We start from the raw sequence: 27984 nt of genomic DNA on the forward strand, positions 1-27984 counted from the left end.
GAGTGTAGTATATAAGTTTCACCTTCAAAACTGGAATTCCGCGTTTTTGACATTTTAGGCCGAAGAGATTAAAAGTAACTGACTATTCATCTTTATCTCTTCTACTTGTTAAATATCTTATCTCCTTTGCTGAAGTAGAGGTCTTCGACAAGGATCTTGGAAGAACCAACTTACTTGGTGTTCAGAAACAAGAGCAAAAATGAGAGCAACACGTCAATTGCAAAAATTGGCTTGTATGCCAAAGGGGTCTTCTAGGTGCGTTTCCCTCTTATAAGCAGTCTCTTAAAAACTAGCTGTGACTGACGAACAGCTTTGAGTAGAGCTGCCTTGATACTCCAGTCTAGACAAGCTTCTACTTCTTCAGAACCTGCTGGTCAAGAAAAAACCTCATCGTTGATTTCAGAATTACCGCCTCGGCTGGATCTTCCTGAATCTCTCTCGCAGTCTATACCTAAAACAAATCAACAAGGATTTTTTGATTCATCCAAACCACCATTAACCTCATCTACACCTCAACCTCTTTTGTCAAGTCAGCGCGAAATTGATATCTATCAAGATCTACAAAAACTAGTCTCACAACCATCAAGTTATAGAAGTGAAATTGGGTCTGCGAAAATATGGCAAAAATACATTGCATTATCACCTGCATATAGAAAAACGCTACCTATTGCATTCTTACAAAAGGTATTTCAATATGTCATTCCAAATCGAAAGCATGTAGAAGAGTTGTCATCTTTACCTGAATACAAAATTAGCAGTTCAACAACAAATAACAACGAAAGTAGTTTAAAAATCCAAAGAAGTAGATTAAAACATAATTATAATTTAGGTAATAAATGGGAAAAAAGATTAAGGACTATTGCATTTGATATAATGTCTACTAGTGAATCAGATAAAATTGATCCAAAGATATTTATAAATGGATTATCAAAATTAGCTTTAGTAGGTGATAAACAAGGATGTGAATCGATAATAAGAGAAATTTTAGTTAGATATGAAGATAAACTGAATTTTAGACAATTAAGGACTATGTATGGATATGGGTTAAGAAGTTGTTCGAAATGGTTAAAAATTCATTCATATCGTTTAGAAATGTCTGGCGGTAGTAATAACAAAAAGAACAATACGTATGAGTCAGAAATCTTAGAAGTCTCAGAAATTGTAAAAAGATTAATTAAATCAATGCAATCAAAAGATGTAAAACCAAATTCAACTACAGCAGAAAATCTACTAAACATCTCAAGATTAATTTGTTCATTGACAACCACCCCTGAAACTTTGAAATCGTTTGATGAATTAACTGAAGTCATCTTGTTAAATGGTTATTCAATCGATCTTAACAATTTGGTATTTAAAGCAAATTCACCAGAAAGAGAGAAAGAGATATTAGAGTTAAAACCTTCAATCAAGTTATCAGTCATAGATTATTTTGGTAGAAAAGGTAAATTGTATCAAATGATTGCTTCATTCGAAAATCTTTTCCCGGGCGATTTAGATAGATTACCGTCTACAAGTCTCAACGAAATACAGCAGAATCAATCAGAAGAAGAGGAAGATATCCCAACTTTGTCTAGATTAATTGCTGCTGAACAGAAAGAAAGAGCTGAAAGAGGTTGGTTCGGTCAAAGAAGGTCTATAGAAGATCATGAAAAGACAGGTAAGCTATCTTAACGATCGTTACATTCAAGCGTGCAACTTACCTGACAAATATCCTTATGTAGAAGCCCCCTCTCTTCTTGCTGAGTCCTCACAAACTGAACAACCCCGAGGATACAGCGATTACCTTCCACCTATCCCAGCTCCGTACGATATCCTCTCCCCATCCACTCTCTCTTCTTCATCTTCACTACACACATTTATCCTTAGCAATATTGATTCCGCTCAGCCGAGCTCAACAACGAATCAACATGGAGTGGATGGGGAAGGAGCTGTAGTTTCATCGATCTTAGCAATGCTTTCACGAACATGGTTATCAAAGATCAAAGTTTCATCCAACGATACAACATATAAGGACGTTTCTATACATATATTAAGAACAGCTTTACGTGCTGCTCATATAGAACAAGCCAGATTCATATATGCATTGAAAGAAGGATCTTTAACCAAAAAGGAGATCATTCGAGGACCTGAATTAAGAATTGAAGGAAATTGGTTCAAAGCGGTTTGGAGAACAGTTAGATGGACAAGAAATCAATCCAGAAGAGGAATAAAATTCTCGAAAATAATATTTAAAGAATTAAATGATGTTAAAAATAGGTTAGAACAAGAACGTTTAATATACACCTCATCATTATCATATCAACAAAATGAACAAAGCCAGAATGAATCTTTTTCTACGGAAGAATCGATAAATGGATCATTATTAAAACTGATTAAAGATATTGAAATTTTAGAATTAGAATTAAATGACATCGGAAATCAAATTAATGAAAATTTGGCCGTATCAATTCAATATAAAACAAAATTGAACTCTGATCAAAAAGTCAAATTAGAAGAGAAAAGAATTTATGCTGAATCTTTACCGAAATATAAAAGAAAAGGTTTAAGTGATAGAATTTTGAACGTCAATAAAACACAATCATTTGAAGGACAAGGTAGTCCTGTCTTGGCCTGATACAGAGTTTAACATGGATATGGCTATAAACAATTGTTGTACTAGTATATCGAAGTAGTCAATCATATGCATGTGCATTTGCGGTATCGTCTGTGGTCAATTCGGGAGAATGCCCAGGCTGAAGTCAGGTAGACAAGCGTTTCACAAAATATGAATGGACTAGAGCCAATAATGGGATTACCTTCTACGCAATCTCGAATGATGGCTTGACAGTAGCTTCAGCAATCAGACTAGCATTTTGAGCTTCACCAAATACCTCAACAGTACATGGAATTTCAGCCTTGTATGTACGATCTTCCCTTTTTGGAAAGGAAAGTTTTTGAGAACCTGTAGAAAGGTTAATTCCATTTTGTCTGATAACTTCTGAATATATACTTTTTGGTAACGTGGTCTCAATATAGTCTTTCATGTGGAATTTTGAATATCTCAATTCAGCATTGTGATCTAGATATTTGGTATTTTCATTAGAGAGTTCAACTTCAATTTTACATGACCAACTAGTCAAATAGTCTTCATACACCAATTTAACTCTTTTATTGGATTCGAATTTACTCTTGATTTCCTCCCAAGTATGTATACCTTCTCTCTCGTGCACAAAAAGGTTCGTATATCCAACTCGGGTCAATGTGCCCGATAAGTCAAGTCCACGTTTGAAAAAATTACCAGCGCCAGATTCGAAAAATGATTTTCTGGTTGCCCCTAAAACTGTGATATCATGTGTGCCTGTATTGTTATCGTGATTGTAAGATTGTACTTGACCTTCTACATGATCCCTTTCCGATGGAGGATATGGACTAATGTATACACTCTCTTCTTTTCGTCTTTTTGCATTTGTCTGTGTATCATTTATGTAATTTAACCCCCTTTTATATGTATGATCACTAGAGGATGGATTAAGAGTAATAATTGAAGGGTCGATCGTAAGTGGCTCTTCAGCGATGATAGAGGGATATGATAAAGGGGAGGAGGAAGAGATATCTTCATATCTTTGTTCAATAGACCTATTCATGAAGGATTGATCACTCATCTCGAATTTGAGCTAAATTATATGATTGAGCAAGAACGCTGAGCAAAGACGTATGTTAGAAGCGTTGGAAACACTACAATATGCTGATTGCGTTGAAAAATATATGTCTTTATATACTGTAGGGTTCGTATGCCACTAGTTTGACCTCGTCGTCCTATGAGTATCTTCACCCCTCCTTAAAGCGATAAAAGACTGTGCACAGCGGAATTGGCGGAGTATGGAAAAAACTTCGATTATAAGAGAAATGCTTGGAACACGTTTGATCGAAATTGTACTTTAAAATACAACAATAAAGCTCAGCGTGAGAAGGCGGAGATTGGAACACAATAAATCTCGGCTTCTTGGCTTTCATCCGAAATTGGCACTCCGACAGACGTAGAGCTGAGTTCAAATCGCTGTGAGCAGGAATCAGTTTATGCTTGGCTGATTCCTACCCCAATGGGATAACATATGTGCTCGCACGGGTATGAAGTGGCCAAAAGAGAATCATGACATATGCGTGCTGCATATCTACGACGAATCAACAGTTTGCATAATCATCTCAACCCTATGATTTTGAACAGTCTCATAAGGAAGACCTTTGATTGTACAGAGTGGCAACAGATAGAAACATCTCAACAAGCGCTGTCGGATTGTATCAATACCAAATATGCATTTAGAGATTATGCTTCATGATCTAAAACCTCACTAGCGAGCTTGTGTTTGAGTCTCAAAATGAAATCTGCGGTTAAATTCTTAGGATGAGGAGGAACAACAATTCTACATTTAGTTATACTTGACCAACCATCTTCTTTATAAGGTAAAATTAATCTTTCACTTGTTGAACTATCAATTCCATTTTGATTGAGGAAATTTTCGTGTAACGTTCTAGATAAATCTGTTTTTTTATTATCAGAATTTTTATGATATTTGAAACTACAATATGTTATTTCAGTAGTATTTGAATCTATATTATAATTTTCAGGTAAAGTTACTTTTAATTCACATTCCCAATTTCCCAAATAATCATCATCATTTTCATTTAATTTTAATCTTTTACCATCTGATGTAATTTCTTTTTTAATTTCGGTCCATGATAATTCACTTGATTTTACAAATGAAAATTCATTATGAGTATTAGGTGATTCATTTTTTCTATATAAAATACCGCAAGTTCTTGAATTTCCTTGAAAGATTTTATATGCTTTTGATTTTTGTAAAGCAATTCTTGTTGCTCCAAGTATACTAACGTTACCTCTTAAAGTTGTATTAAGTCGCGATATAGCTGTGGAACGAGAAGAAGAAGAAGAAGGAACTATAGATTGTTCATCATTGAGGGGATCTTCAGTATGATTATTGTCATTTCTCTCTTTTTCATAACGCTCAGCAATCTCTAAATGTTGACCCAATGCACTATATCCTTGATACGGTGACGAGTTTGTGTCAGCTTCTTCAGCATAAAGGCATTGGGAAAGCTGGGCAGTTTCCTGATCAGTGTTGCCGTAGTCCAGTAGAGCGAAGTCTTCAGCAGACAGAATACCCAAGTCTGCTTGGAAAGCTTCCTCGTGTGTAGTATTGATGGCAGGGTCCCAATACAAGTTTGTATCTTCATAGTTATAATCACCATCAAAACCGAATTCGGCTTCAGGCATATTCACATTGAAAATTTGAGCTTGATCTTCCATGGTAGATGTAACACAAAGGATCAGGTTCTTTAAAGGACAATAAAGAGCAGAATCAATATAGAGCTCAAGGTGGTTTTCTACTCTCGCCAAATCGTGTGCCCATATATACATACTCATATATATATATGTATATCGTATGTTTGTACTCAGTTTACATGGTCAGGTCAAAGACGCCAAGCCCTCCTCCTGTGAGGCGATGCCACATACCTAGTTGTTATCCAATGATTATTGGAGACTGAACAAAGGAAACAAGGTAAATGTACAATATCCATCTGAACGTCCGAAACAGAAGTTACATTTGCTCGGGGATGACTTCCCAGTATCCGCCTTTCTGATTAGTTCCCATAAGTGAAGTTACCGGCGCCGTAGTTAAACCGATTTCCGCCAGGTATTCTAGCTCAGTTTGAATATCGGATTATCTCAAATCGTTCGAAAGCCGGACAGATAGTGGCGATGTTATCGATGTACTTCACACGTACTTCTTAAATTGATTATATGATACATGCCTGATAAGCTTTATTCGGTAAATTCCGAAGTGTATAATTTTCCCGAAAGATATGTGTATACTGCATAATCAATTACCGTAAAGTTGAAATGAGTAAATAGAACAAGAAACCCTTTTTATGTATGACCATCTATTTGTGAGATTTTTGATTACTAGAGAAGAAGAAAATGGGATGAAGAGAAGAAAATTTTTTGCTAAAATATACATTTTTGTCATAATTGATTTTGTCGTTATGTGGATTCTTTCTTTATATACTTGACGTTGTAGGAATTTATGCTTGAATTGCGTTTAAGCAGGACCATTAAAACCTTTGACTTGGCCAACTTTCTTCAGATAATCTCTAACTGATAATCTCATTTCTTGTGAAACTTCTTTTGTTAGAATATCTGTGACTAATGGGTAGAATGTTGGTATATGATTCTCGAACTATGTATAAATTTTGGATTAGCTTTGATTTAAGCAAGTCGATATCACCTTCCAGATTCAACAAGTATAAGATGCTGGAAGAAGGTACAAGACGTGTTCTAGGAAAATCTTCACTTACAGCATCATTCTCGAAACCATGACAACCTTTGAGTATATCAGTTACGACAGGTGACCAAGCTGTAATATTTCTAGGTTGAGTTTCAGGATCGAGAGCAATAAAATCTTTGATGACTTCAGTTGCTAAAGGAACTAATCTTTCTAAAACACCGTTCCTAGTTGCTCTATGTGCATCTCTTGGATCACTATACATTCTTAATAAAACATTAATCAATGTTGCTGCTGATGAAGATTCTTGTTTAAGTAAATTTGGTAATTGTTTCATAAATCCTACATCATTTCCATTAGTCTATATATCTCCCTACGACTGAGAAAATAATGAAGAAAAGAATTATAAAAGATGAATAAACTTACCAACTTTCCAAAGTTTCATTCTCAGATCTTTATTAGCATTAAATTTTCTTGCAAATTTCCAAGAATCATCTAAAACACCCATGAATCTTAATAAATGTTCTGCAGGTATCGTATTATATACTTCATCATTTTGTAATAATTCATGTGTAGTTTCAATTAGAAGTAATTGCAATACACATTTCACGATGATTTGTTTGAATATTCGACGTTGTTCACCATAAGTTATAGATTCAAGTGCTTTTGGTGGACCCTCTGAAGCTGGTTCTAATGGTGCAGGAGCAACGAATTTCTGGAATGGGGCTATGGTCAAACATGTCAATGAGCGGGGGACATCTAATTACGAAAGATTTCATTATTAACACTTACCATCAGCATCGTCCATTGTACCGCTAGGTTCAACTTCAGCGTGTAAAACAGGATCAAATAATTGGAAAGCTGTAGTAGTTTTGAACAGCTGAACAAAAGCAGAAACAATTGACATCCATTTTTCAGGTGAAAGCTTTTTGACGTTACTTTCGAGGAGCTGTTGGAAACATGATGTACCTATACGTGCGAGTGTATCGTTTTCTACAGCAAGAATTACTCATCAGTGTCATCCTCACGAATACCGCCGTTGGCCCATTTGATATATCAACCTGGGGACTAGCTTACCTTGACAGATACAAGCCACTAAGATATCCAATAAACCATCTAAATATCTCTGCAGTACTTCGAAATACACAGTGTAAAGATCGATCACATCTCTCAAAGCTGAAATTAAGGTAGTCGATAACCAAACACTCATATCTTCAGCAGATTTAAATCGGATATCTGATTTTGCTTTCAAGATAGCGAAAATAGGGAATAAAACTTGTTGACAAACTGTATTCCAGAACTCCACTGAGAAACCTGAACCATGTGTTTTCAATGTATCGAATAAACAATCAAGAGCACTGTAAGAGATCAGTCATTGATAAATTAGCTCAAATAGGAATATCCGCACGAAACGAAGTAAAGTATGATCCAAGAACTACACTTACAGTCTTCTGACTTCTAAATCTTCACCAGTCATGATAATTTCATAGAAACTATGTAAAACAGGTAACCAATATTTTAACATTGGATCATCTGAAGGATTTATTGGTTTATTATTTTGTTCCAATGGGTCTTCTTGGAATTGTTGTTGTTGAATTTGAGGAGGTAATAAACATTCAGGACATTGTAACATTTTTTTAACTAAACCTCTAATCATTTCAATAGCTTGTAAAGAAATTTTTTGGAATTTTGAAACTTTGCAAAAATCCGTTATACATTTAGTTAAATCTGAGAAACTACCAAATTTGACAACTAGACTGAAATGATCTTTGTAAACTAATTGAACTAATTCAAAGGCATAATTTGCTACTCTTTCAGTTAAAACTTTTGATGACGCTGAAAATACACCAAACATTGTTCTCCAACCTGATCTTAAATTTTTAACTTTTGATTGAATCATTTGTTGTAAGCATTGTAAAACCATTTCTCTTGCATCACTATTTTTATTATTTATTATAGTATATTCAAATGGTCTTAAAAAATCTTTTTGAAATTTGAAATGTGTTAATTCTTCTTTTTCTAAGAAATTCATTGCTAATTGTCTTAACGCATCTAATGCGAAAAAACTGACATTTGGATTATTATGACAACAAACTTGATTGAAATGTTCACCTAAAATTAACCATATATTTGACCATTCTAATCGAATTCTGCCCATGTTGTAATATGATATTTCAACTAATTTTTGTAAACTGAACATTCGAGGTCTAGCAGATGATCCGGAAGACTGTATTTCTTCCCATGAAACTTCACTCAAAGCCTGTACAAAATCGACGATGGCAGATCCCGATAAATTCTTGGAAGTTGAAAATACCATATCAGCAGCAACAGTAACTTGAGATGATCTTGATTCTTCTGCAACTTCATCTGCTGGTCCTCTTTTTCTCGTTATCGTGGTTGATTTTCTCTTATCTGATGAGCTCGAGGTCCTGTTGAGATCCGGTACATCCATTCCACTTGAGATCAATTGCATTCTTTCCAATTGACTAACGCATACTAAGACATCTTTCCATGAAGCTTTCAAATTGTTTCCATCTGATACAGCTACATCCAATAACGTTTTAATAGCTTCAACATTCTTAGGTTTCATTTCACCTAAATTATTTAAGAAAGTGAATTTTGCTAAAGTGGTCACAAAGGCATTTCTTTCTAATTCCATATCAAATAGACAAACGATTTTGATTGCAGCTTTTAAACCATCTAAGCATAGATTAACGACATCTAAATCATCGGTCTCTTGTAAAGGAGCACTTATACCAGCTAAAAATGGCATCCAAGCAACTTGGAACATGAATTGAACATGTTCTAATCTTGATGCAGTATGGAATTGTTGATCTGTAGGTTTGAACAAACCTCTTCGTTGTTGTTTTACCATTGCTTTTAATATCGATTCTGTCTTACTAGCCATATTTTCTGATTGGGCGACATATGCTTCTTTTTGTAAATCTCTTCCTACACTAGATAATCCTCCACCTGTACTGGTCGTTTGTGGAACCTCAATTTCATCTTTCATTTTGATTTCATTATTTTGTATCTCATCATATGTAGCTTCTAAATATTCTTGAGGTAAATCTTTTCCATCATTGATACCTCTATTGTTTTTGACAAATTCAGCCTTTGTCATTCTTTTGGTTTTTAGATTTGGATTATGAGCATCGGTGTTCAACATGATGATGGCGAAAGCATGAATATACGCAGCATCAGCATTAGCAAAGAATGTATCTGGATTACCGTGTATATATCGTTCAGCGAACTTTAACATGAATCGATCGATTTTTTGAGCTTCTCCCGGTAGTCTAAATGATTGAAGGTACATTCTAAGAGCGTCGGTAAAGTTTGTCTTGGAGAAATCTAACATATCCACAAAGGCATGCATGATTGCAATATGATCTTCATCACCTTCACCTAAATATTCACCAATCATAGCTTTACTGAGACCGTCGTTGGAATGTAAGAATCTCGCTATGTCCTGTGGTGAATTTGATCGAATAAATCCGTGCTCCACCAGAGACGCTATACCTCGTTTAGGCTTGAAGTTGAATTTCTTGATACCATCCTGCAGAGTATTTTTACGCTGTTTAGCAGATTCGAATCTGCCTACATCGTCTTCTGCGATATCAGGTGTATTGAAACCGTTAGAAGATGCTCCAGGTACTGGACTTCTTGCTGATGAATCGGCAGGCCATGTTGGTGTGGGAGCAGCTAGCTGAGCAGTTGATCCTGACATTGAATCTGATGCATGATGTCTTCCTAATCCATCTTCACTTGGTCTTGGTTGATCCTCTTGAGGTGCTTTTGCTGAGGTATTTGAGGTTGACCATGCGACAAGGGATTTCAAAGCGGCCACGAGACATTCTAGCGATTGTCGACGAAGTTTAATCTCAGGCGATAGTCCGGCATAATGAGGTGCGTTATGTCCTTGATCCCCTGCAAGCGCTGATGTGCTTAGAGATGGAGGTATGGCTGGACCATTTGAGCCAGAGGCTTGTTTCGATGATCCTCCTTGACCTAGTTCTTCTTTACTTGGCGGAGCAAAATGCGTTTGACCAATCTTCGAAACAATGTTCATTAGTTTCTCATAGATGTTTTCCAAAGCCGCTCGATCACAATCATAATTGATATATATTTCCACCAAAGCTTGAGGATCTTGACATAATCTAATGAAAACACCTAAAATGATAGATTTCTGTCGAATGGTGGAATGTCGCATTTCGAGTATAGGAATAAAGATCTCGTTGAGCAATACCTCGATTTCTTTCTACTCGGTTATGAGACAAGTCAGTATTGCTAATGAAGAATCACAAGAAATCAAACTCACCTTCATCTGCGCTCTCATATGCTTGAGCATACACCAGAAAATCTCTACACTAAGCTCGAATACTTGGTTGACTGAACTGACGGCATTTCTTGACAAACTCAGACATAGGTATTGTTTGGTGGCCTGTAAGAAAGGTGTCATTTCGAGAGATGTGTTGGAGGGGATACAAACAAGGGGATTGGTGAACAGATCGGCGTGAGATTTGAGCACGGTGAGGACGAGGTGCAAGGATAGGAGTTTAGACCGCATGGCATGTGAACGGAGGTCTTTCTCGCTGCATCGAATCGTTAGATAAGTAAAGAATCTCGATTCCGCCGTAAAAATAGCTCACCTTTCGGACACCAAAGGCTTCATAGTCAATTTACACAAAGCTCTGAAGACCAAGAAAGCATCTTTTACGAAAAGCTCTTCTGTCGGTATAGGTCGACCCATAGCATCTAAAGTACCTTCCTGTTCATCTAATCCTCCAGCACCACTTGGACCATCTTGCATTGGTATAGATGGTGTTACAGATGTCGGTTCAGGTGTATCAAGAGCATCCCCGTTTGGTACGGGTATAGACACTGTATGTTGAGGTAATTTAGGTGGAGAAGATGGGGTGGAAGAGGAAGGTTCGGCATCTGAAGCTATGACAGCCGGTGCGGTAGGTATGGAATCGTTAGGATTTGGTTCTGCGAATGATTCGCTATAATACATCGCCGAGTCAGTTCAACGTTTCATCGTGTGAATATAGTGTTAAGGTAAGCAGTGGACTAACAGAGTTAATTTCTCTTCGGTGTTTCCGTTACTCTGACTAGGTTCCTGACCTGGAGCCGGAGTAGGAGGTTGTGATTCAGATTCTACTCCACTTTCTCTTCTATTATCTAATAAACCTAATCTTCTAGCTTCATTTTCACCTATTGTACTTCTTCTTCCTGATGATAAAGCTGCTGAAGAAGGTTTGATTTCTGGTCTTATCACTCTACCAAAAACATGATGAACCATTTGAGTTAAACCACCTTGAGCGACAACTTGATTCGCAGCATCATTTGATAATAAGAAAACATTATATACAGTTCTTACAGCTTTCAATAAAGAAGATTGATGAACTAACATTCCTTTATCAGTTGATAATACTATGGCCATTAAAGCTTTTACAACTTGTAATGCGACTTGTGGTGGTGAATTTTCAGAATATGATAATGTTATTGTGTGTGTAATCAAATCTGGTAAAGGTGATAAACCTTTTGGTGGTCCATTTGGTTCAGAAAAGAAAGAATGTGAAATCAACTTTGATAACAAATCTAATGAGGTGATTAATATAGGTACACTTGTTGTTTGAGGGTTCGATATAGCTAATCTTAACGGTTCAAATATCTCTCTAGGATGTAAATATGCTGAAGAAGAAGATCCACCACCACCACCACTACTGGATTGACATAAATCTAATGCTTTTTGTGAAGCTGCTCTAAATGATGCTGATTTTTTAGCTTCTTTTGAATCCACTAATAACTGCAATGGCGGCATAATTAATACTGTTGATAGTTGATGTAATCCAGGTGTGTTAGGTGGTAACGTCATAGTTTGACTCATTGATAATGTCATAGTACTATCTCTTCTGGAATGTGTTCCTTCACTACCTTGTGTAGTCGTAGGTCTAGTCGAACGTGGTCTTGATGAAGGTGTAGAGGTGATGGAATGTAATGATGAGACTGATGTTGAAGCTGGGTTTGACACTCTTCGAGAAGATGAAGCGGGTCCTTCACTATCTCTTCTCAATGCTGATGGGGCAGGCTGAGACGATACAACACTAGCAGATCTGACCGGAGTACCTGTTCTACTGAGTTCAACATCTTGCAAAGTCTCCTTACTATCGTTACCAACTGGAATACCTTTTGATGGTTTTGGAGGTGGTGGTGGAGGTGATAATGGAATCTCTGAAGGACTTAGAGGTGCTATTGTGTTCCGTTCTTCGGATTGAATTTGGATACCTAACGGCTCTTTGGGTGGTATAGGAGGTGATGATGCTGAAGGAAGCTCTTTTGTAAGTGTTGGTGGGCCATTCTGTATGCCTAATCCAATATTGATATCTCGCGAAGGTGTTTCCAACCCATCTACTGATGACGACTGCAATTGTTCGTTCCGCGCTGCAGACGAGGCAGGAGACAGAGTCAAGTCAGCTCCATTGGCTGCAGGCTGTTCTTGCTCAGCCATTGCGCTGTTTATCTTGCGATTGTTTAAAGATGTAAATAACAAAGTCGTAGTCACCAGATAAGGATGAATTCTGATTATTTTATCGATATGACCATCCGCATCTCTATTTTGTGGACGTGTCTTATGTTGTATTCGCGCTTTCACCTTTTGACCGCAATAACAAAGATATCTAAATGGGGTGTTCATTTAAGCTAAACTTCCTGAGAGTGTGGCAGCTCATCTGTATCATACGTTTTTCATTTCATCTCATCATGCATACTTTGTTCCTCGTCAGGAAGATATCCCTCTCTTGCGAGTTTCGTTGAACTCGACCATGTAGGTTACAAAAGAGAGTGCAGATGGTAAGAGCAAGGACGATCCATCCCGCCGTCTTTGAGATTCGCTGAATTGTAAGACCCATTATTAGGATACTATTCGATGTTCTTGTAGCCTTTAAAAGGCCTGTTACAATTGTACGCATGCATAGTGGTCACGTTGTGAGATCGTTTTCCTGCCGAAGAGAATTAATCCGTATGCCAACATCAAGACCGATCATCTGTCGAGATATAAGATAAAGCTTGATGAATGTTTGTTGCGTACATAGCTGCAGAAGAGACTTTATATTTGACCTTCCGTAAATCCCGGGTAGCTGTAGTTCCTCCTTTCCTCGAAGACAATAAATGTTGTTCAGACACGTACAGGTAAAGATGTGATCTACAGTAAATGAATTCATATGCATAAAATCGGTTGTTTCTACGGCAACATTAAACTTGTTGGTGGCCGATAGTCGCGCTTTTCACGAGCACCCCTTTCTCTGTATGATAGTCGTATTGCAGGGAGGATGTTGATATATAATAACGCCTCTTACGGCGATTTCGAGCTACAATCCCTGGATCGGATGTACATACAGTATGTTCTTTGTCACTCTTTAGATGCAACGACATTTATCTTATCGTTGTTGCTCTGACTTTGAACAGGAATTCCTGGAATCGGGTGAAAAGGACGGATAAACAACCTTTTCCCCTTCTATGCTTAAGGTATTGATGCAAGTGGTTTTCACAGAGGAAAGCAACTTTACCGAGTGCATCAGGATATGTTATCCTGAGATTCTAATTAAGAAGAGGAAATTCGAGTTGAGGGCGATGATAATGACGAAGATAACCGAGCTGTTACCTACATTCCTTCGACAAGAAGAGTTTTTCAACAGAGCAAATAGGCTCGAAAAGTATGCACGGATATGAGCAAGAAATCTTGCACGTCAGATCGCTAGAATTGCTTGATGATGTATTTGAGGAACGATTGAATTGACGTCAGAGATTGAATGTTCCCGGGATAGGGTTATTTTTTTGGCATTTTTCTATTCAAGGGAGATAGACAAACCCCTCGTTCCTATCTTTTGCGAAAGACAACGTGCTGTTTTACGTCTAAACAACATGATTGCTATTCTTGGCATAGACTGGTCATTGACCAGTCACCACGGATGCTGCATTTAGCACTTAGGGGTGCTTCAAGCGGAGTCGTTAAAATATTGTATAGCAGTTGAAAGTACGGTAGGAACTACGTGCTGTAATCCAATCAGTGTTTTTAAAACCCTAGCATGCATGAAATAGAAAGATGCATCAGATACTCTACAGGAACTCATCCTTGTACATCATTCTGTATTTTGGTGATCTGAACATTAATTACGTTTTATTTTAACTGTATATATTTGATACCCGAATTACACGCAAAAACCGAAGTAGTAGCTAGCTTATACAACGTGCGAATTCTAAAACACAGCCTTTTTATTCTTTATCTCATTCACATTCATCACATACTCGTATCTCTCTCTTCTGTATAAACCGATCTCAAAATCGTAGCACCGATCACCAAATCATACAAGTCATCTATTCGTTCTGATAACGAATTAACACAAGAGAATTTTGTGATAAAAAAGGTGATACCAAGAGGTTACATCTTATCGCCAAGTGAAAGAATCAAAAACTCAAAACCCTCAATTTGGATGGAAATCTCGTAATCAAACAAAAATCACTCTCCGAAACCAGCCCTTTCCTCTTTCCTCTTTCCTCTTTCACTTTGAGATTCGGCAAATATATACTACTACTACATCGATACTACGCTTGGTTCCTATAAATCACAAATATTACATATCTCACATCTCATATCACACACACCAAAGTACTTTCTCAGCACGTTACTCGTATTCCTTCTTTGAATACTACAAATATCACTTCATAATTTCAAGTAGATACATGTTCACCTTTATCGTCTTCATTATTATTCATTCTTACATCGTTTAGAACACTCTTGATATTCTCCTTGATTCCTAAAATACCAGCTTTAAACCTGACATCCCGTTCAACCCCTTACTTCAGGGCAATTTAACAGTCGGTTACTGCGTTCAAAACAGACCTTTCTACAACAACGATAAGAAGAGTCAAACAAATTTCATCACATCACCGCTGCACATATAACATACGGATCACTACCCTACGGGATAAACGTAAACGAATGGATTAAACATTAGAATTTATAAAACCAATTTAGCATAAAGAAAGAAGGTTTTCACTTCTTTTCTTTCTTTTCATCATGACAACAATATATGGTAGTACTCAGTTGGAACCGTTTGAAGAGGTGAGTAGAATGATAATCTTCTCTATCTCTCCCTTTGCTTTCATTCGATCTTGTGTGTTCTTAGGCTGTTGTGGGTGATTATGCGTTTAGATTTGATATGATGGAAATGACGATGATGTAGGGATGGCCATTCATTTATAACACTCGGATACACAACTATAATTTCATTTATGATGGTCTTAGCATTATCGAAGAATTGCTAGAGCATTGAAAGGAGTACAAATGTTTCCCCATCTCTTTTCTCCCCTTCAGCTTTGACACATATCCCCGCTATTTGGTCCCAATTCTTTCATCATCCTTTCATCATCAATATTTCCTGGCTAGAAGAGGTATTTGCGGTGCGCCTTCCGTGATTCATGACCCAACCACCTCCTACTTCCTTTGTGTATTTGTCTCGCATTTAGCGGTAAATACTTAACCCCTGAAATACGAAGCCAAGCCAGTTTTCGCTTTTTCGATCCTACAATTCTCCAACTCACCATTCATCTATCTCTCTTTGTCACTCAATTATTGTTTGCACTTGTATTGATTCCTTTCGTAAACTTGCCTTCTATTCTATCTATCATAATTTCATACCACATATACACGTCGTCCTGCACAGCCTACACTTTCTGTACAATAACCGTAGTCCGTTGAGTCTTCTTGGCTATACTTTGATTCCCTTCTTTTGTTTCAACATTTTTACGTTATTGATCTTTCTGTGAATTCAAATCAGCTAACTCTTTTGCCGGTATTTGCTATTTTTGCTTTAATAGATACAATCGCCTTCACCGAACGAAACCACCGAAAATCCCTATGAAACTACATTAGCAGCTCGTAGATCCTTATCACAAAAGAAAAGAACAGGTTCTGGAGGTCCACCGTCACCTATAAACACAGTCAATACACTTCACAGACAGTTATCTGGTGATCCGGAATCGCCACCTCCAGCTTGGAAAAGAAGACCATCTGTAAATACCAGGCAACAACCTAGAAGTCCTACAAGTTCAAATACTCATTCTCCAACATATGCTCAATCTCCCACATCCATAAATGGTGATTCCTTTACAAGTAGAAGCCCAATTCGAAGTCAGAATCATAATCAAAGATCACCTTCACAATCATCTGTAAATTCTCGTAATTCAGCACATTCCCCTACAAGTATACGTCGACCTCCTACAGGATTGACAATGACTTCTTCAGCAGTAGCATCACCAAGATCCGCTGTACCATTAGCAAATGGAATGTTCTTACATGAATCACCAAATTCATCTTCAACTAATTTAGCAGATGTAGATTTAGCTCTACCTAACCCTGCTTTTAGAAGACGTGCTATGGGAAATAGTTCACCTTCTTCAAACAGATCTCCAATTTCATCTAGCCAAGATCTAAGTAAATTAACGAGTGAAGATTTATGGAGTTTAGGTCAAGAACAAGATAACATTCCAGATATGAGTAATCCTTCTCGTCAAGCTGCAGAAAGACCTTTAGATACGGTCAGAAGAGAAAGTAGAAGAATCGAAAAGGGTCAAACTTTCCATGTCGGTGGTTTACCAGGTGATGTGATATGTGAGTGAATCGCGAAATCGAATAATATGAACCCGCCAAGCTGACAAACTGAAATTCGCGTATAGGGCCAACTGCACCTCCTCCCGAAGAGATACTTAGAAGTAGTAATAGTATAAAATCCAAATCATTCACGAACGTCGCTACCTTAGGAATGTCAGGTAGACGAATGTCACGTCGAGCTAAATCACGTCAATCATCGATAGATGTAGGAGCTATGAATGCTAAAGAAGTGGATGGTCTTTACATGCACAACTCTTCTCACCCGTCTTCACCAGCAGTCAATGGTATGGGAGCTTTGTCTTCTGCTCATTCTTCTTCAACTTCACTTGCTTCCCAAGGTTTACCACCAAATAAATCATTCTCTAGTGGAGGAGGAAGACCACCTTCAACATATTATTCGAGAGATTTCTTGAGTAGTCTAGCACCAAGAGAAGGAGGTTATGCGATAGCTGCTACAATGGGTGGTGGTTTAGGTGCAGTAGGTACAATGAGTGTGGAAGAAAAAAGACGAAGTACCGTATACGATGATGGTAGATCCCGAACAGTAGGATCAAGAGCACCTCCCTCGAAATCAGCTGGTATGGGCAGATGGAGTTTAGATGGTGGAGAGGTAAGTTTGTTTCCGCTCTCTCAGATTCTTATTCAGGTTGTTAAAGCTTTCCAATTACAGAACTTTGGGCGACCTTACGCTACACCGTCAGCTGCAACTACTTCTTCCAATCTTTCTGCTCCACCAATCAATTCTGCTGAACCATCACCTCCAGCTGAGGAGATCACGCCTTCTCTACCTGCTGGTGCATCACCAGCTTACAATCCTTCTACCTCATCTGGACCTTCCGTACCTCTATCCACGACTCCACCTAACCCGTCACCTTTAGCTCAGCAGACTTCTGTCAACGATGCACCCTCGTCAAATACCGCTACAAGACATCCACCACCTCCTCCTATACCGGCAAGCGATGTCGCTCCCCTGCCTGCTTTGAATACTAAGAAATCCAAAAAACAACTTGCCAAAGAAAACAAAGCAGCAGAGAAGGCGGAAGCTATTAAAGTTTCCAGACAACGTGCTGAAGCTGCTCGAGCGGAAGCACTAAAGAAACAAGCTGAAAGAGAGGATGCTAAGAGGAAAAAGGAAGAGGAAAAAGCTAAAAAGAAGGCTGAAAAGAAGGCGGCTAAGAAAGGTAAAAAGGTTTTAGGTTTATCAACTAGTTCAACAACAGCTAGCGGATCATCGACACCTCAGCCTGCTAAACCGAATCCACCTATCGCGGCTCAGCACACTCCTTCGACATCTTCAGCACCAACACCGACGCCAGCTAAGTCAGCTGTTCCGCCGCCTACACTTCTATCCGCTGCCAAGCCTTTCCCTCAATCACCTCAACCATCTCAAGACACTCAAAGAACCCCAATACGGTCTACATCGGAAGCACCTCGTCCCACCCATAAATCGATGCCATTGAACGCTACTGCTCCATCATCTCAGCAACGATCAGTTTCTCAAACTGCCACTGAAAGACCATCGATTGAACCCAAACGATCGTTCTTTGGCACGATACGAAAACGATTATCGTATATCGGAAGCTCGGAATCGAAAGGTTCTCAAAGTAAAGAGAGCGCACCACCTGTACCTAAAATACCTTCAACTTTACCCGCGTCCCCTATCGTCCAGCAAAAAATTCAGCCTGAGATTTCAAACAACCATACCTCTGCCTCCTCAACATCAATAGCAACAGGCTTACCCCCACGTGTAGAATCTTTGGCAGCATCAGTATCAAGTCCAAAAGTCTCGAGTCCTACTTCACCCAAAGAGGCTAGCGTACCAGACACACCCACAAAAAACGCTGTATCACCAACTATACAACAGTCACCACAACCACAAACGCCATTAAATTTGAATTTAGGTAAAACTATATCCAGAGATGGCGGTGTATCATCATCACCTCCACCATCATCGATATCTTCTGGAACTAGAAAAAGAAATTCATTACATGGCCCAAGACCTATGCCCAATGCGAATCAATCTAGACCTTCATCTATAGTTACCCATGAATCATCCTCCGTTACTGGAGAACAACATCAACAACCTACAAACATATCATCATTATCATTCAATAATCAGAACAATCAACAGCAATCACAACAAACAAACTCTTCATACGGTGGCAGTGAAAGTCAACAAAGTGGTGGTGGACCAGTTACACCTTCAACAACAGGTGATTCAAATTCATTCTTCTTACAAAGTCATAATTCTCACATGACAAATATCACACCTATAACTTCACCTGAAGATAATGATTCTTTCAACAATGAAGAGGTAAATGTTGGTTTCAGTAAACTTGGTGTAGATGATAATGAACCGAAAAGAGAGAATAGTGGCGATTCAAACGAAACTGTACATATCACAAATACTAATAACGGTGTATCGGTGAATCATAACCAACCAATTTTAGCATGATCGATGTATAATCAAGATCTCTACATGGACTTCAATGTTTGAAAGTGGGACTGGATATTGATGGTTAAGCGAATATGTGGGACATTCCATTTCGTCGCTTTTTAATTCTCTATTATTTTTCTTCCCATCATTTCATTTCACTACAATTGATAATCAGATATTTCTTGGATTATTTGGACTATAACAAACATATATATATACGCATTTAGTCTCTTTTCTCATTTCATGAACCACAAATTTTTTTCAGGGACAATTAAACCATACTCCATAACTATAATATTCAGGTATCTTGTCACTTCTTATTCGATTCCATATCATGATCACACAAAATTAAATAGAGAACATTTCTAATTTGTAGCTTATTATGTTAATCTTCCTCTTCTTTGAACTGTTATAATTCCATTTTCTTTCTATCTCATTTAAAATCAATATTAAACGATGGACTATCTCAAATACATGTAGATGATGGACAAAATCATTCATTTTTTTAGCTTAAATATGTATATGCATTTTTTGTGTACATGTTAAATTCTAATTTGATCTGAACATTAACGTAACATTGCAGCTAACTTTTAGATATTTAAAGTTGACAACTACGAGCTCCCCTATTGTCCTGGTTTTTCTATTTCATCAACTGTATTACAGCACTTTGATGACAAGAGTTAATCTACAAAAGAAGTATATCAAAATCAATGACAATAATAGTAACGATTGACCAGAAGGTATAACTAAATGTCGGATTTTGATCGTGAACGTCGGTCATACAATCCCAGCTGAATTTATTGCTATTAAATGTAACCTAAAATCTGCTTCTGAAGCTGTAAATTTGAGCGATTTTCTAGAAAGGAGGAAAATACAAGTTTATATAATCGAGGCTAATTGTAACGTATGTATGTGTTCTGAAAGTTCATAGCGCAGGTACATGTCGTTTCTTGACCAATCTGTAATCTATCAAGACATATAAACTTAGCTAATATGGCTCGAATGGATGAAAGGCATAGTGACTGTTACGTCAAAACAATCTTCTAAACTTACAATCTTCTAAACCCTTTCGAGTGGAGCGATATCTCGTTGAACCAGTATCAAAAACATGATAATCTATCTAATCAAACTCATATTTCCCAGCCTAAGCTACCTTGACCCCAAGCTAGTTGATCATTACCATTTTCATTTGATCCATCAATCGATTGACAAATTGAATTAGAGAATAATTTGAATAAAATTTTCTCTTCTTCACCAATCCAAATCCCATCATCATCTTTGTCCTTGTTATTTCTATTTTGATAATTTTGATTTTGACTTGAAGAAGTTAAATACCATTCATTTCTTTTTTGATAATGGTATTGATTTTCAGTTGAAAGATCATTATTGTTATTACGATTTGTTGCGGATTGATTTACTAAAGAATCTAATAAATCATTTAAGGGAGGGGGAGAATCTCTACCATTTAAAAAAGATTCTGTGATCCCATTCGTGATTGATAATGAATCTGAATCTAATCCTAATAATTTCGATATTGTTTCATGTCGTTTTTTACTTGATTGAATTGAATCTATTATAGTTAATATTTTAGTCAATTTGGGTGAAGTTGATAATAATTGTCGTAAATCTTTCGATGTTGCTAGAGGGAAATTCATTAGCATATTCTTACGGAGAAATCATCTGAAAGTGCGATTTGAATTAGCGTTATAAGAACACGTACCTATCCTTAACAGTTCTTCATGTCTTAATGGTTTAGGATCTTCTTTTTGTAGAGGATCAGTAAATATCGAAGGATCAGGTTCAGGTGGCCATGATAATGATGTTAAAGGTCGTAGTGGTTTCTCTTCTGTCTTTTCAGCTATCGGTCGTTCTAAAATTGCGTCTTCAGACTGTTGAGCTACTCCATCTGTACTTGTAAGAGATTCGAGGAACGGTGCAGAGTTGTCTTTGGTTGTTTCGGCAGCAGGCGGTGGAGGATTACTCGAAGGGTTTTCATGTATCATTACTATTATAGGAGGTCATACGGTCAGCTGTTATGATGTTCACTCGAAAAGATAGAGGCAATAGTCACAGTCTGCTCACATTTATGTTGTTTATAACATGGTACCGAACAACTGTATGACAAGTCGAAAATCAATTATATACCGATGGATTGATAATTTTGAACATTGAAGGACTTACTAGCGTATGGGACAAGTCGGACATTTATACTTTGACGTTTGTATAGCGCATACCTGACATGTGATGGCCTCTGCTGATTTTTTGGGGGCCATAACGACTCTTTGTCTGCCTGTTCTGTTCTAGACAGGATTTGATAGATAAGAAAGCAAGAAGAAAAGAAAGAAAGAGGATGCTCGTATAAGGCTAGAATAGCAAAGCCAAAAATGTTAAAACTCAAGACTTTTTGTGGGGCTCCTGTAAACAAAACTTTTTGGTATAACTTGTAACGTAAAAATCACAAAAAGTTGAAGGTGAAGGTAAAGAAGAATATCATTTCTGTATCGAGACGTTATTCAATCGTTGTTGAATAGACAGACAAGACGTACTTGCAAAGTAGAAGGCCTGTTAGGAAACATAACGGACGCCATGTCATCCTCTTCTCACCTAGAAAATATACCTGATAAAGTTCGACATCTCAAAGCGGAAGAAGACGAAATTGATCAACCTAGTGGAATTTCAACTCCAGGTATAGTAGAAACAGGTGACGGAATACGCAAATCAAGTTATCCAAAAGGAATGAATCCAAAACTACGATATATAAAACCATATTGGTGGCCCTATAAAACTTTTGTGAAGCAGAGGTGAGTCAGAATAATCGTCTTGGTCTGATTATATATACCAAATCACTGAACAAGGTGTATTTTCAAGATGGATAGGTAGACAGATTCTGGAAGTTATAACGACTGAATTTAGGGATAGGTCGATGGAATATTATGTAGGTTCGAAATCAAAGAAGCAATGCGCAATTTCATAGATACCAAGCTAACGAGTTTGCCTCGATGTCTACAATAATACAGAAACATGCTTTAGATTCTGGAGTAACAAGAGTAAATGGTGTTATTGCCAAACCTGATTTGGTTCTAAGAGATAATGACAGGATAGAGTCAGTTATATATATCTTCTCTCGTAAGATTGACTGATATAATTCGATAAACTTACTAATCATGCCGGGTTTGTCTTGTGTCATTCACAGTAACACTGTACACCGACATGAACCACCAATAACGAACGATCCAATATTGATACTGCATATAGATAGAGAAAAGCAATTTGTCGTAATTTCGAAACCTGGAAGTGTGGTTAGTCTTCTTAGTCCATATCTGCAATTATCCCGGTATGAGCAAGAAGCTGATTGAAATCTTCTCAAGCCGGTTCACGCTACAGGGAGATATTTTAGACATTCTATATTAGAAATGATGGAATCAGATTATGGAATAAAATGTTATTGTAAGTTCATTACACCTTCGATAAATATGTTATCAAATCATAATTAGGTTGATGTTCTTTTGACTGAAATTCGTTTCTGATTTGTAGCTGTAAATCGACTTGATCGATTGACTTCAGGACTTATGATCTTAGCTTTAACTGGGAAAGCAGCAAGTAATTTAGCTAAAGAATTTGCTGAAGGTAAAGTGAAAAAAGAATATGTTGCCAGAGTGAAAGGTAAATTTCCAGAGTAAGTCAAGATACATCTATGTTCTAGTGTATACTCTCGTGTTAACAATATTCATATCCCGGATGTTTCTCAATTATAGGGAAGAAATAACCGTAGATCAACCTTTAATGACTGTAGATAGGCAAATGGGTTTAGTTATTATAACGCCTGAAGGAAAGGTCAGTTGTCTGAAAGATCGAGCGTTGGAAGAATTGTGCTGATTATTGTGAATGCAATTTATAGGATGCCGTTACGATCTTCAAGCGAATGTCATATGATGCTGAGCGAGATCAGAGTGTGGTCAGATGTGAGTTACCTGAATTTGAACACAACTCTTCGCTGTGCTAATCAGATTTGCTCATCTATCAGGCCGCCCACAGACGGGTAGAAGTGAGTCCGCAGGTCAATGAACATCCTGTCGATGATGCTGACTAAGTCTTGTGTTTTCTAGCTCATCAACTTCGAGTACATTTACAATACCTTGGACATCCAATAGCGAATGATCCATTATATTCAACAACAGAAGTATGGGGCAAAAGTTTAGGTAAAGGTGGTGTGGATTTGACTCCCGCTTCACAAGGTACATCACAAGCAGATGCTTTATTAGCTAGAAAAGGATCTTCGACACCAATTAAAAAAACTATAGATAGAGATCATGATGATATAGATTTAACTTCACCAATATTGTTAAGTGAACAAGCTAGAAAGATTATATCGAAGTTGAGAAGACAAAAGGATGAAGCTGAAGATTGGATCAAGTGAGTTATCAGTTTTACCTCAAATCATATGATATAACTAACTATGCGATAACTAATTTGACGGTATTATTGGGTAATAGATGGAAAGAAGTTATATTTAGTGTCAAACAAGCTCAAGATAATCTAGAATCAGAAGAATCAGCTATGAATACTAATTCAAATCCAGATGAAGAGAAAAATTCGCAATCTAAATCTAAACCAACATATGCACCAAGATTGAAACATAATCGTGATAATTCAATATCTGATGAAAAAAATTCATATTCACCTTCACCATTAGCTAAACCAGAATATTTACCTGAAGGATTCTGTCAAGATTGTTTCGTACCTTTACCTGATGATCCTGATCCTGAAACTTTGTTTATATATTTACATGCTTTAAAATATCAAACTCCAGAATTAGGTATACATGAAACTCCTTTACCTAGATGGGCAAATGAAAATTGGGATGGTGATTGGAGAGGTTGGTCAGATGGTGTGGTATTAAAAGATGTTTTGAAAGAGGATAGAGAAAGGCAGGAAAGGGAAAACCAGAATATACAAGATAAATCGATAGATACTTAAATTATACTGTACAATAAATGTTCTTTCAACTTAACATCGAGGAAAAGGAACATGGCATGGCATCTATACAAATCAATATCGCATACAACGAAATCAGCAATATCACTATTCGGTAATAGAAAAACCATTGTATAATCAATGTATCATCCCTATCATGAGGACACTTTTATGTCAAGACTACGCATTCAGCCATCAGCCATTAAATCCGGGATATCCTTTTTGACGTTACTTAATATGATAGACTTTACAACTTCAAAGGATCCTTTCTGCCTTTCTAACCCGAGTTCTTTCCCTTACAAGTAGCTTCAAAGGATGTTCAAGCTACATTTATTTGAATGGTTCCCCCCTTGATTATTATTGATAAATCCTTTGTTCTTACCTTTGTGGCTAGCCGGGTTGAAAGCTATGTTATTTTCACTTATACCCATACTCTCATGCATAGACGAAAAGCCAACCAAAGTATCTTGACCTAACCTCTTTCTACTGATTATCCTTTTCCCACTTTTACATTTAATTTATTCCTGAAAAATTCTTAGATATATTCGAAAAGTACTGGTAACTTATACAATATCTAATCAATCGTTTTGCTATTATTCGCTCTTTTCTAGTTTATCCTGTGGACAATCGACTTCTCTTTTCCATCTCTCTTGTAAGAATCCCCTAAAAACCCTTCTATTTTCTCTATCTCGTGTAATATACCAATCTCAAAATGCGAAATCTTGCGACTGTCGCGTTGAGTCTATTACCTTTTCTAGTTTCATACGGTAAGCTTCCGTATAGTATCATTCGATCTCCATTAGTGTCATTCAGCTGATCGATGTTCAACTTATCACAGTCGCTGCTTCACCGATCTACTATGAACCCGTTGGAATAATTAAAAGAGATGGTGGTGCCCAATTGTGGAATGAAAGTGGACCGAGTGTTAGAGATGTTAAACAAGGTGAGTAGAGTATCTGGGTAGTGAAATCAGTCATATTTGAATCTATTGCTTACATCCTACTCTAATGTTATACAGTCAAAACACTTAATTGTTGGTGGGCAGCTTCATCACTTGCAGTATTAATTTCATCTCAAAAATGGGTTGAAGGAATGATTAAATACAATAATGGAAGTGAAATGACTGGACTATCATGGCCTACCGAATCTAGTGTATCAGTTACCGTATGGAATCCTAACGATGGATCGCAAAAAACATTTAATGCGGAACATGAATATATTTCTCAAACTGAAGATCATCCTTTAGGTAATTGGTGGCATGATGCAATTGGACAAGCAGCTAGATCATTAGCTAAAGATGGATCATCCATTGTTGGAATAACAAATAATACCGAAAATCCAGATTGGGATCCTAATAATGGATCAGCCAAAACAGGATTAAAGATTTTAACTGGATTTGAAACTGATGTAAAATATCGTGAATTCATTTCAATTGATGAATTTTTTGATTATTGTGGGAAAGCTTCACAAGGTACACCAATTATATTTAATACTTTATCGAAAGAAGATGTAGGTATAACAAAACCTCAATTAGGTCATTCTCATGATTATGCTGTATTTAATTCTACAACAAATCAAGATGGGGAAAGAGTTATTTGGGCAAGAAATTCTTGGGGTTCAACAGATGCTTTTAAATTAGAAGACGTATATAATAATTCTTATATGATCATTCATTTAAAAGATTGGAAAGTTTTAGGTGGTGGTCAATTCGATTCTGAACATCCTAATGCTCAAGCAAATTCCACCGTTACCGCTAACACCACTTCATCTTCATCTGTACCAGGTGTATCTGCTTTAGCTACTTCTACAGCTACCAACGATACCGCGTCTGCTACTTCAACTGATACCGCTTCAACCGGAACATCTACTGCTGGAACCAGCCCAACATCCTCTTCCGTAGCTTCGTCAGATACCTTGGCAACTGCTTCTGCTACTATAATTTCAAAAGACCTGCCAGCTACTACCGGTGAATCAGATATCTCCAGCTCATTAGCTGCGCTTAAGACTAGTGCTTCTGTCCCTTCCGGTACATCGAACAGTGTTGCAGGTTCAAGGCCGTCCGTTAGTGGTGCTGATGATGGAAACGGAAATGGATTGACTACCTCTTCCTGGTCATGGTCTTCCACTCTACCTTCTTGGTCAAGCACTTATTCAGCTTCAAGTATTTTAGCAGCGGCAGGAGCTACGAATCCACCATTGTTAGTGAGTTTTCAACATTTCCTACTCTTAACTTTCGATTCTCCATGCTGATAGTTGTGTCTTGATCTCTAGGCAGCAGTCGAAGTAGCTACAGATGGAGGTTCAGAACCAACTTCATCATCTTCTGAACGATCCGAATCCACCACTCCATGCAAGAGAAATAGTCCTGATAGTATGTGTTAAATAGACTTTCCAAGTGTGAAGTTCGGATCGCTTTGTTCGCTTTTAGTATAAAATCAGTTATAATCAAGTTAGATGCAATTTATACCCCCTTTCTTTCTATATATGGACGTTACAATTGATATTTTCACTTTGCTGCCAACTTATGTAAATATATTTATGACAATGAGATTCGAATAATGGTCAGCAGTAGCGTGGAATGAACCGATTTATTGTGCTTCTTGCGATATATTATCAAAAGTGAAAAGGAAAGAATCACATTATATGCTAGGTACATTGGTTTACTCTATTATCTAAATTGTCCGTTTATCCATCTCTATCGAATGGATGGTCATTTATAGTCTATGTATTTAGGTGAGAAAGGTGGAATTCGTGCAATTGTCCGTGTTGTTGAAAATGAAAAGTCGTTACGAAATGCAGTATATGATTGAAAGTCTATGATGTGTTAATTTACAGATGGATGAGTCGTTTGGAATAAATGATTTCAATCGTATCATGAAAAGTTGATGATAGATTAATGAGCGAAAGTCATTAATCCTGTAATATCGTACCAATTGGATGATAATGATGTTACAGCGTCATTCACACCAATGATACTATAATGAATCAAACGGGGAGCGTTAGTGTTGAGTTCAATCCTGTCAATTATGCACAAACAACAATACTGCGGAGGGAAACGATAGATAGAGAGAGTTACACTTACAAGGTAGTTCCTTTAGGATAATCTGACTTCTTTGGTGTGTGCCATGTAATGTGAGTTTCGGTAGTGTCAGATACGATTGCGACAGGCTAGATATGATTGAAATGTTAAATATGATTGAATCAGCATCAACTATGATCTTTGCGCGTTGTCCACTTTCTTGAATTTGCCCCCTCCTTAGACCCTACCTTTATTGAGTCTGCCATCACAATCCCTTTGCGCCCATTACCCATCACTCTTTACCACCAAATATGCATGACCCATATCTTCATATGGAAGAGTCACTCACATAATAATCAGTTTGTTCGGGCCATTGAGGGATATAATAAACATCAAACCCTTTTCCACTACCACCTTGCCATTCTAATTTCACATTGGAATCTGCTGGTATATTAGATCCAAAATGATTGAGGAATTTTACTGGTTCTAATATAGCTGTTTGAGATTGTGTTATTTTGAGTGATTCTGGGGTTATGGGTGTTGGTGCTGCTGATACGAAGAGGGATAAGAGGAGGAGTCCAATTGTGTAAAGGAAGAACAT

At 37.3% G+C, this 27984-nt stretch overlaps 9 protein-coding genes across 9 annotated transcripts; 4 read left to right on the top strand and 5 right to left on the bottom strand.

Annotated features, from left to right (window-relative positions):
- Positions 1–199: 199 nt before the first annotated feature.
- L201_003734 (uncharacterized protein) lies at positions 200–2614 on the top strand (the record flags this gene model as incomplete). The annotated part of the gene is made up of 3 exons (XM_066219487.1): positions 200–255; positions 321–1657; positions 1722–2614. 3 exons carry the CDS (start codon positions 200–202, stop codon positions 2612–2614), a joined length of 2286 nt encoding a protein of 761 aa, XP_066075584.1.
- Positions 2615–2798: 184 nt separating this feature from the next.
- On the bottom strand, positions 2799–3641 carry L201_003735 (uncharacterized protein; the record flags this gene model as incomplete). The annotated part of the gene is made up of 1 exon (XM_066219488.1): positions 2799–3641. One exon carries the CDS (start codon positions 3639–3641, stop codon positions 2799–2801), a length of 843 nt encoding a protein of 280 aa, XP_066075585.1.
- A 662-nt stretch (positions 3642–4303) lies between these two features.
- L201_003736 (uncharacterized protein) lies at positions 4304–5305 on the bottom strand (the record flags this gene model as incomplete). The annotated part of the gene is made up of 1 exon (XM_066219489.1): positions 4304–5305. The coding sequence occupies one exon, from the start codon at positions 5303–5305 to the stop codon at positions 4304–4306; it is 1002 nt and encodes a 333-aa protein (XP_066075586.1).
- A 793-nt stretch (positions 5306–6098) lies between these two features.
- L201_003737 (uncharacterized protein) lies at positions 6099–12792 on the bottom strand (the record flags this gene model as incomplete). Its single annotated transcript, XM_066219490.1, has 9 exons — positions 6099–6236; positions 6355–6623; positions 6708–7007; positions 7074–7274; positions 7359–7639; positions 7727–10539; positions 10600–10873; positions 10931–11284; positions 11357–12792. The coding sequence occupies 9 exons, from the start codon at positions 12790–12792 to the stop codon at positions 6099–6101; spliced, it is 6066 nt and encodes a 2021-aa protein (XP_066075587.1).
- A 2568-nt stretch (positions 12793–15360) lies between these two features.
- Positions 15361–19408, top strand: L201_003738 (uncharacterized protein; the record flags this gene model as incomplete). Its single annotated transcript, XM_066219491.1, has 4 exons — positions 15361–15405; positions 16161–16953; positions 17019–17563; positions 17624–19408. 4 exons carry the CDS (start codon positions 15361–15363, stop codon positions 19406–19408), a joined length of 3168 nt encoding a protein of 1055 aa, XP_066075588.1.
- Positions 19409–20520: 1112 nt separating this feature from the next.
- On the bottom strand, positions 20521–21393 carry L201_003739 (uncharacterized protein; the record flags this gene model as incomplete). Its single annotated transcript, XM_066219492.1, has 2 exons — positions 20521–21029; positions 21111–21393. The coding sequence occupies 2 exons, from the start codon at positions 21391–21393 to the stop codon at positions 20521–20523; spliced, it is 792 nt and encodes a 263-aa protein (XP_066075589.1).
- Positions 21394–21976: 583 nt separating this feature from the next.
- On the top strand, positions 21977–24367 carry L201_003740 (uncharacterized protein; the record flags this gene model as incomplete). The annotated part of the gene is made up of 11 exons (XM_066219493.1): positions 21977–22191; positions 22259–22325; positions 22408–22493; positions 22584–22689; positions 22759–22837; positions 22925–23066; positions 23146–23224; positions 23289–23352; positions 23415–23435; positions 23497–23803; positions 23884–24367. The coding sequence occupies 11 exons, from the start codon at positions 21977–21979 to the stop codon at positions 24365–24367; spliced, it is 1650 nt and encodes a 549-aa protein (XP_066075590.1).
- Positions 24368–25076: 709 nt separating this feature from the next.
- Positions 25077–26746, top strand: L201_003741 (uncharacterized protein; the record flags this gene model as incomplete). The annotated part of the gene is made up of 4 exons (XM_066219494.1): positions 25077–25131; positions 25203–25307; positions 25383–26566; positions 26636–26746. The coding sequence occupies 4 exons, from the start codon at positions 25077–25079 to the stop codon at positions 26744–26746; spliced, it is 1455 nt and encodes a 484-aa protein (XP_066075591.1).
- Positions 26747–27257: 511 nt separating this feature from the next.
- L201_003742 (uncharacterized protein) lies at positions 27258–27984 on the bottom strand (the record flags this gene model as incomplete). Its single annotated transcript, XM_066219495.1, has 3 exons — positions 27258–27339; positions 27447–27532; positions 27733–27984. The coding sequence occupies 3 exons, from the start codon at positions 27982–27984 to the stop codon at positions 27258–27260; spliced, it is 420 nt and encodes a 139-aa protein (XP_066075592.1).

This window comes from Kwoniella dendrophila, chromosome 4 (assembly GCF_036810415.1).
Source record: "Kwoniella dendrophila CBS 6074 chromosome 4, complete sequence".
NCBI lineage: Eukaryota > Fungi > Basidiomycota > Tremellomycetes > Tremellales > Cryptococcaceae > Kwoniella > Kwoniella dendrophila.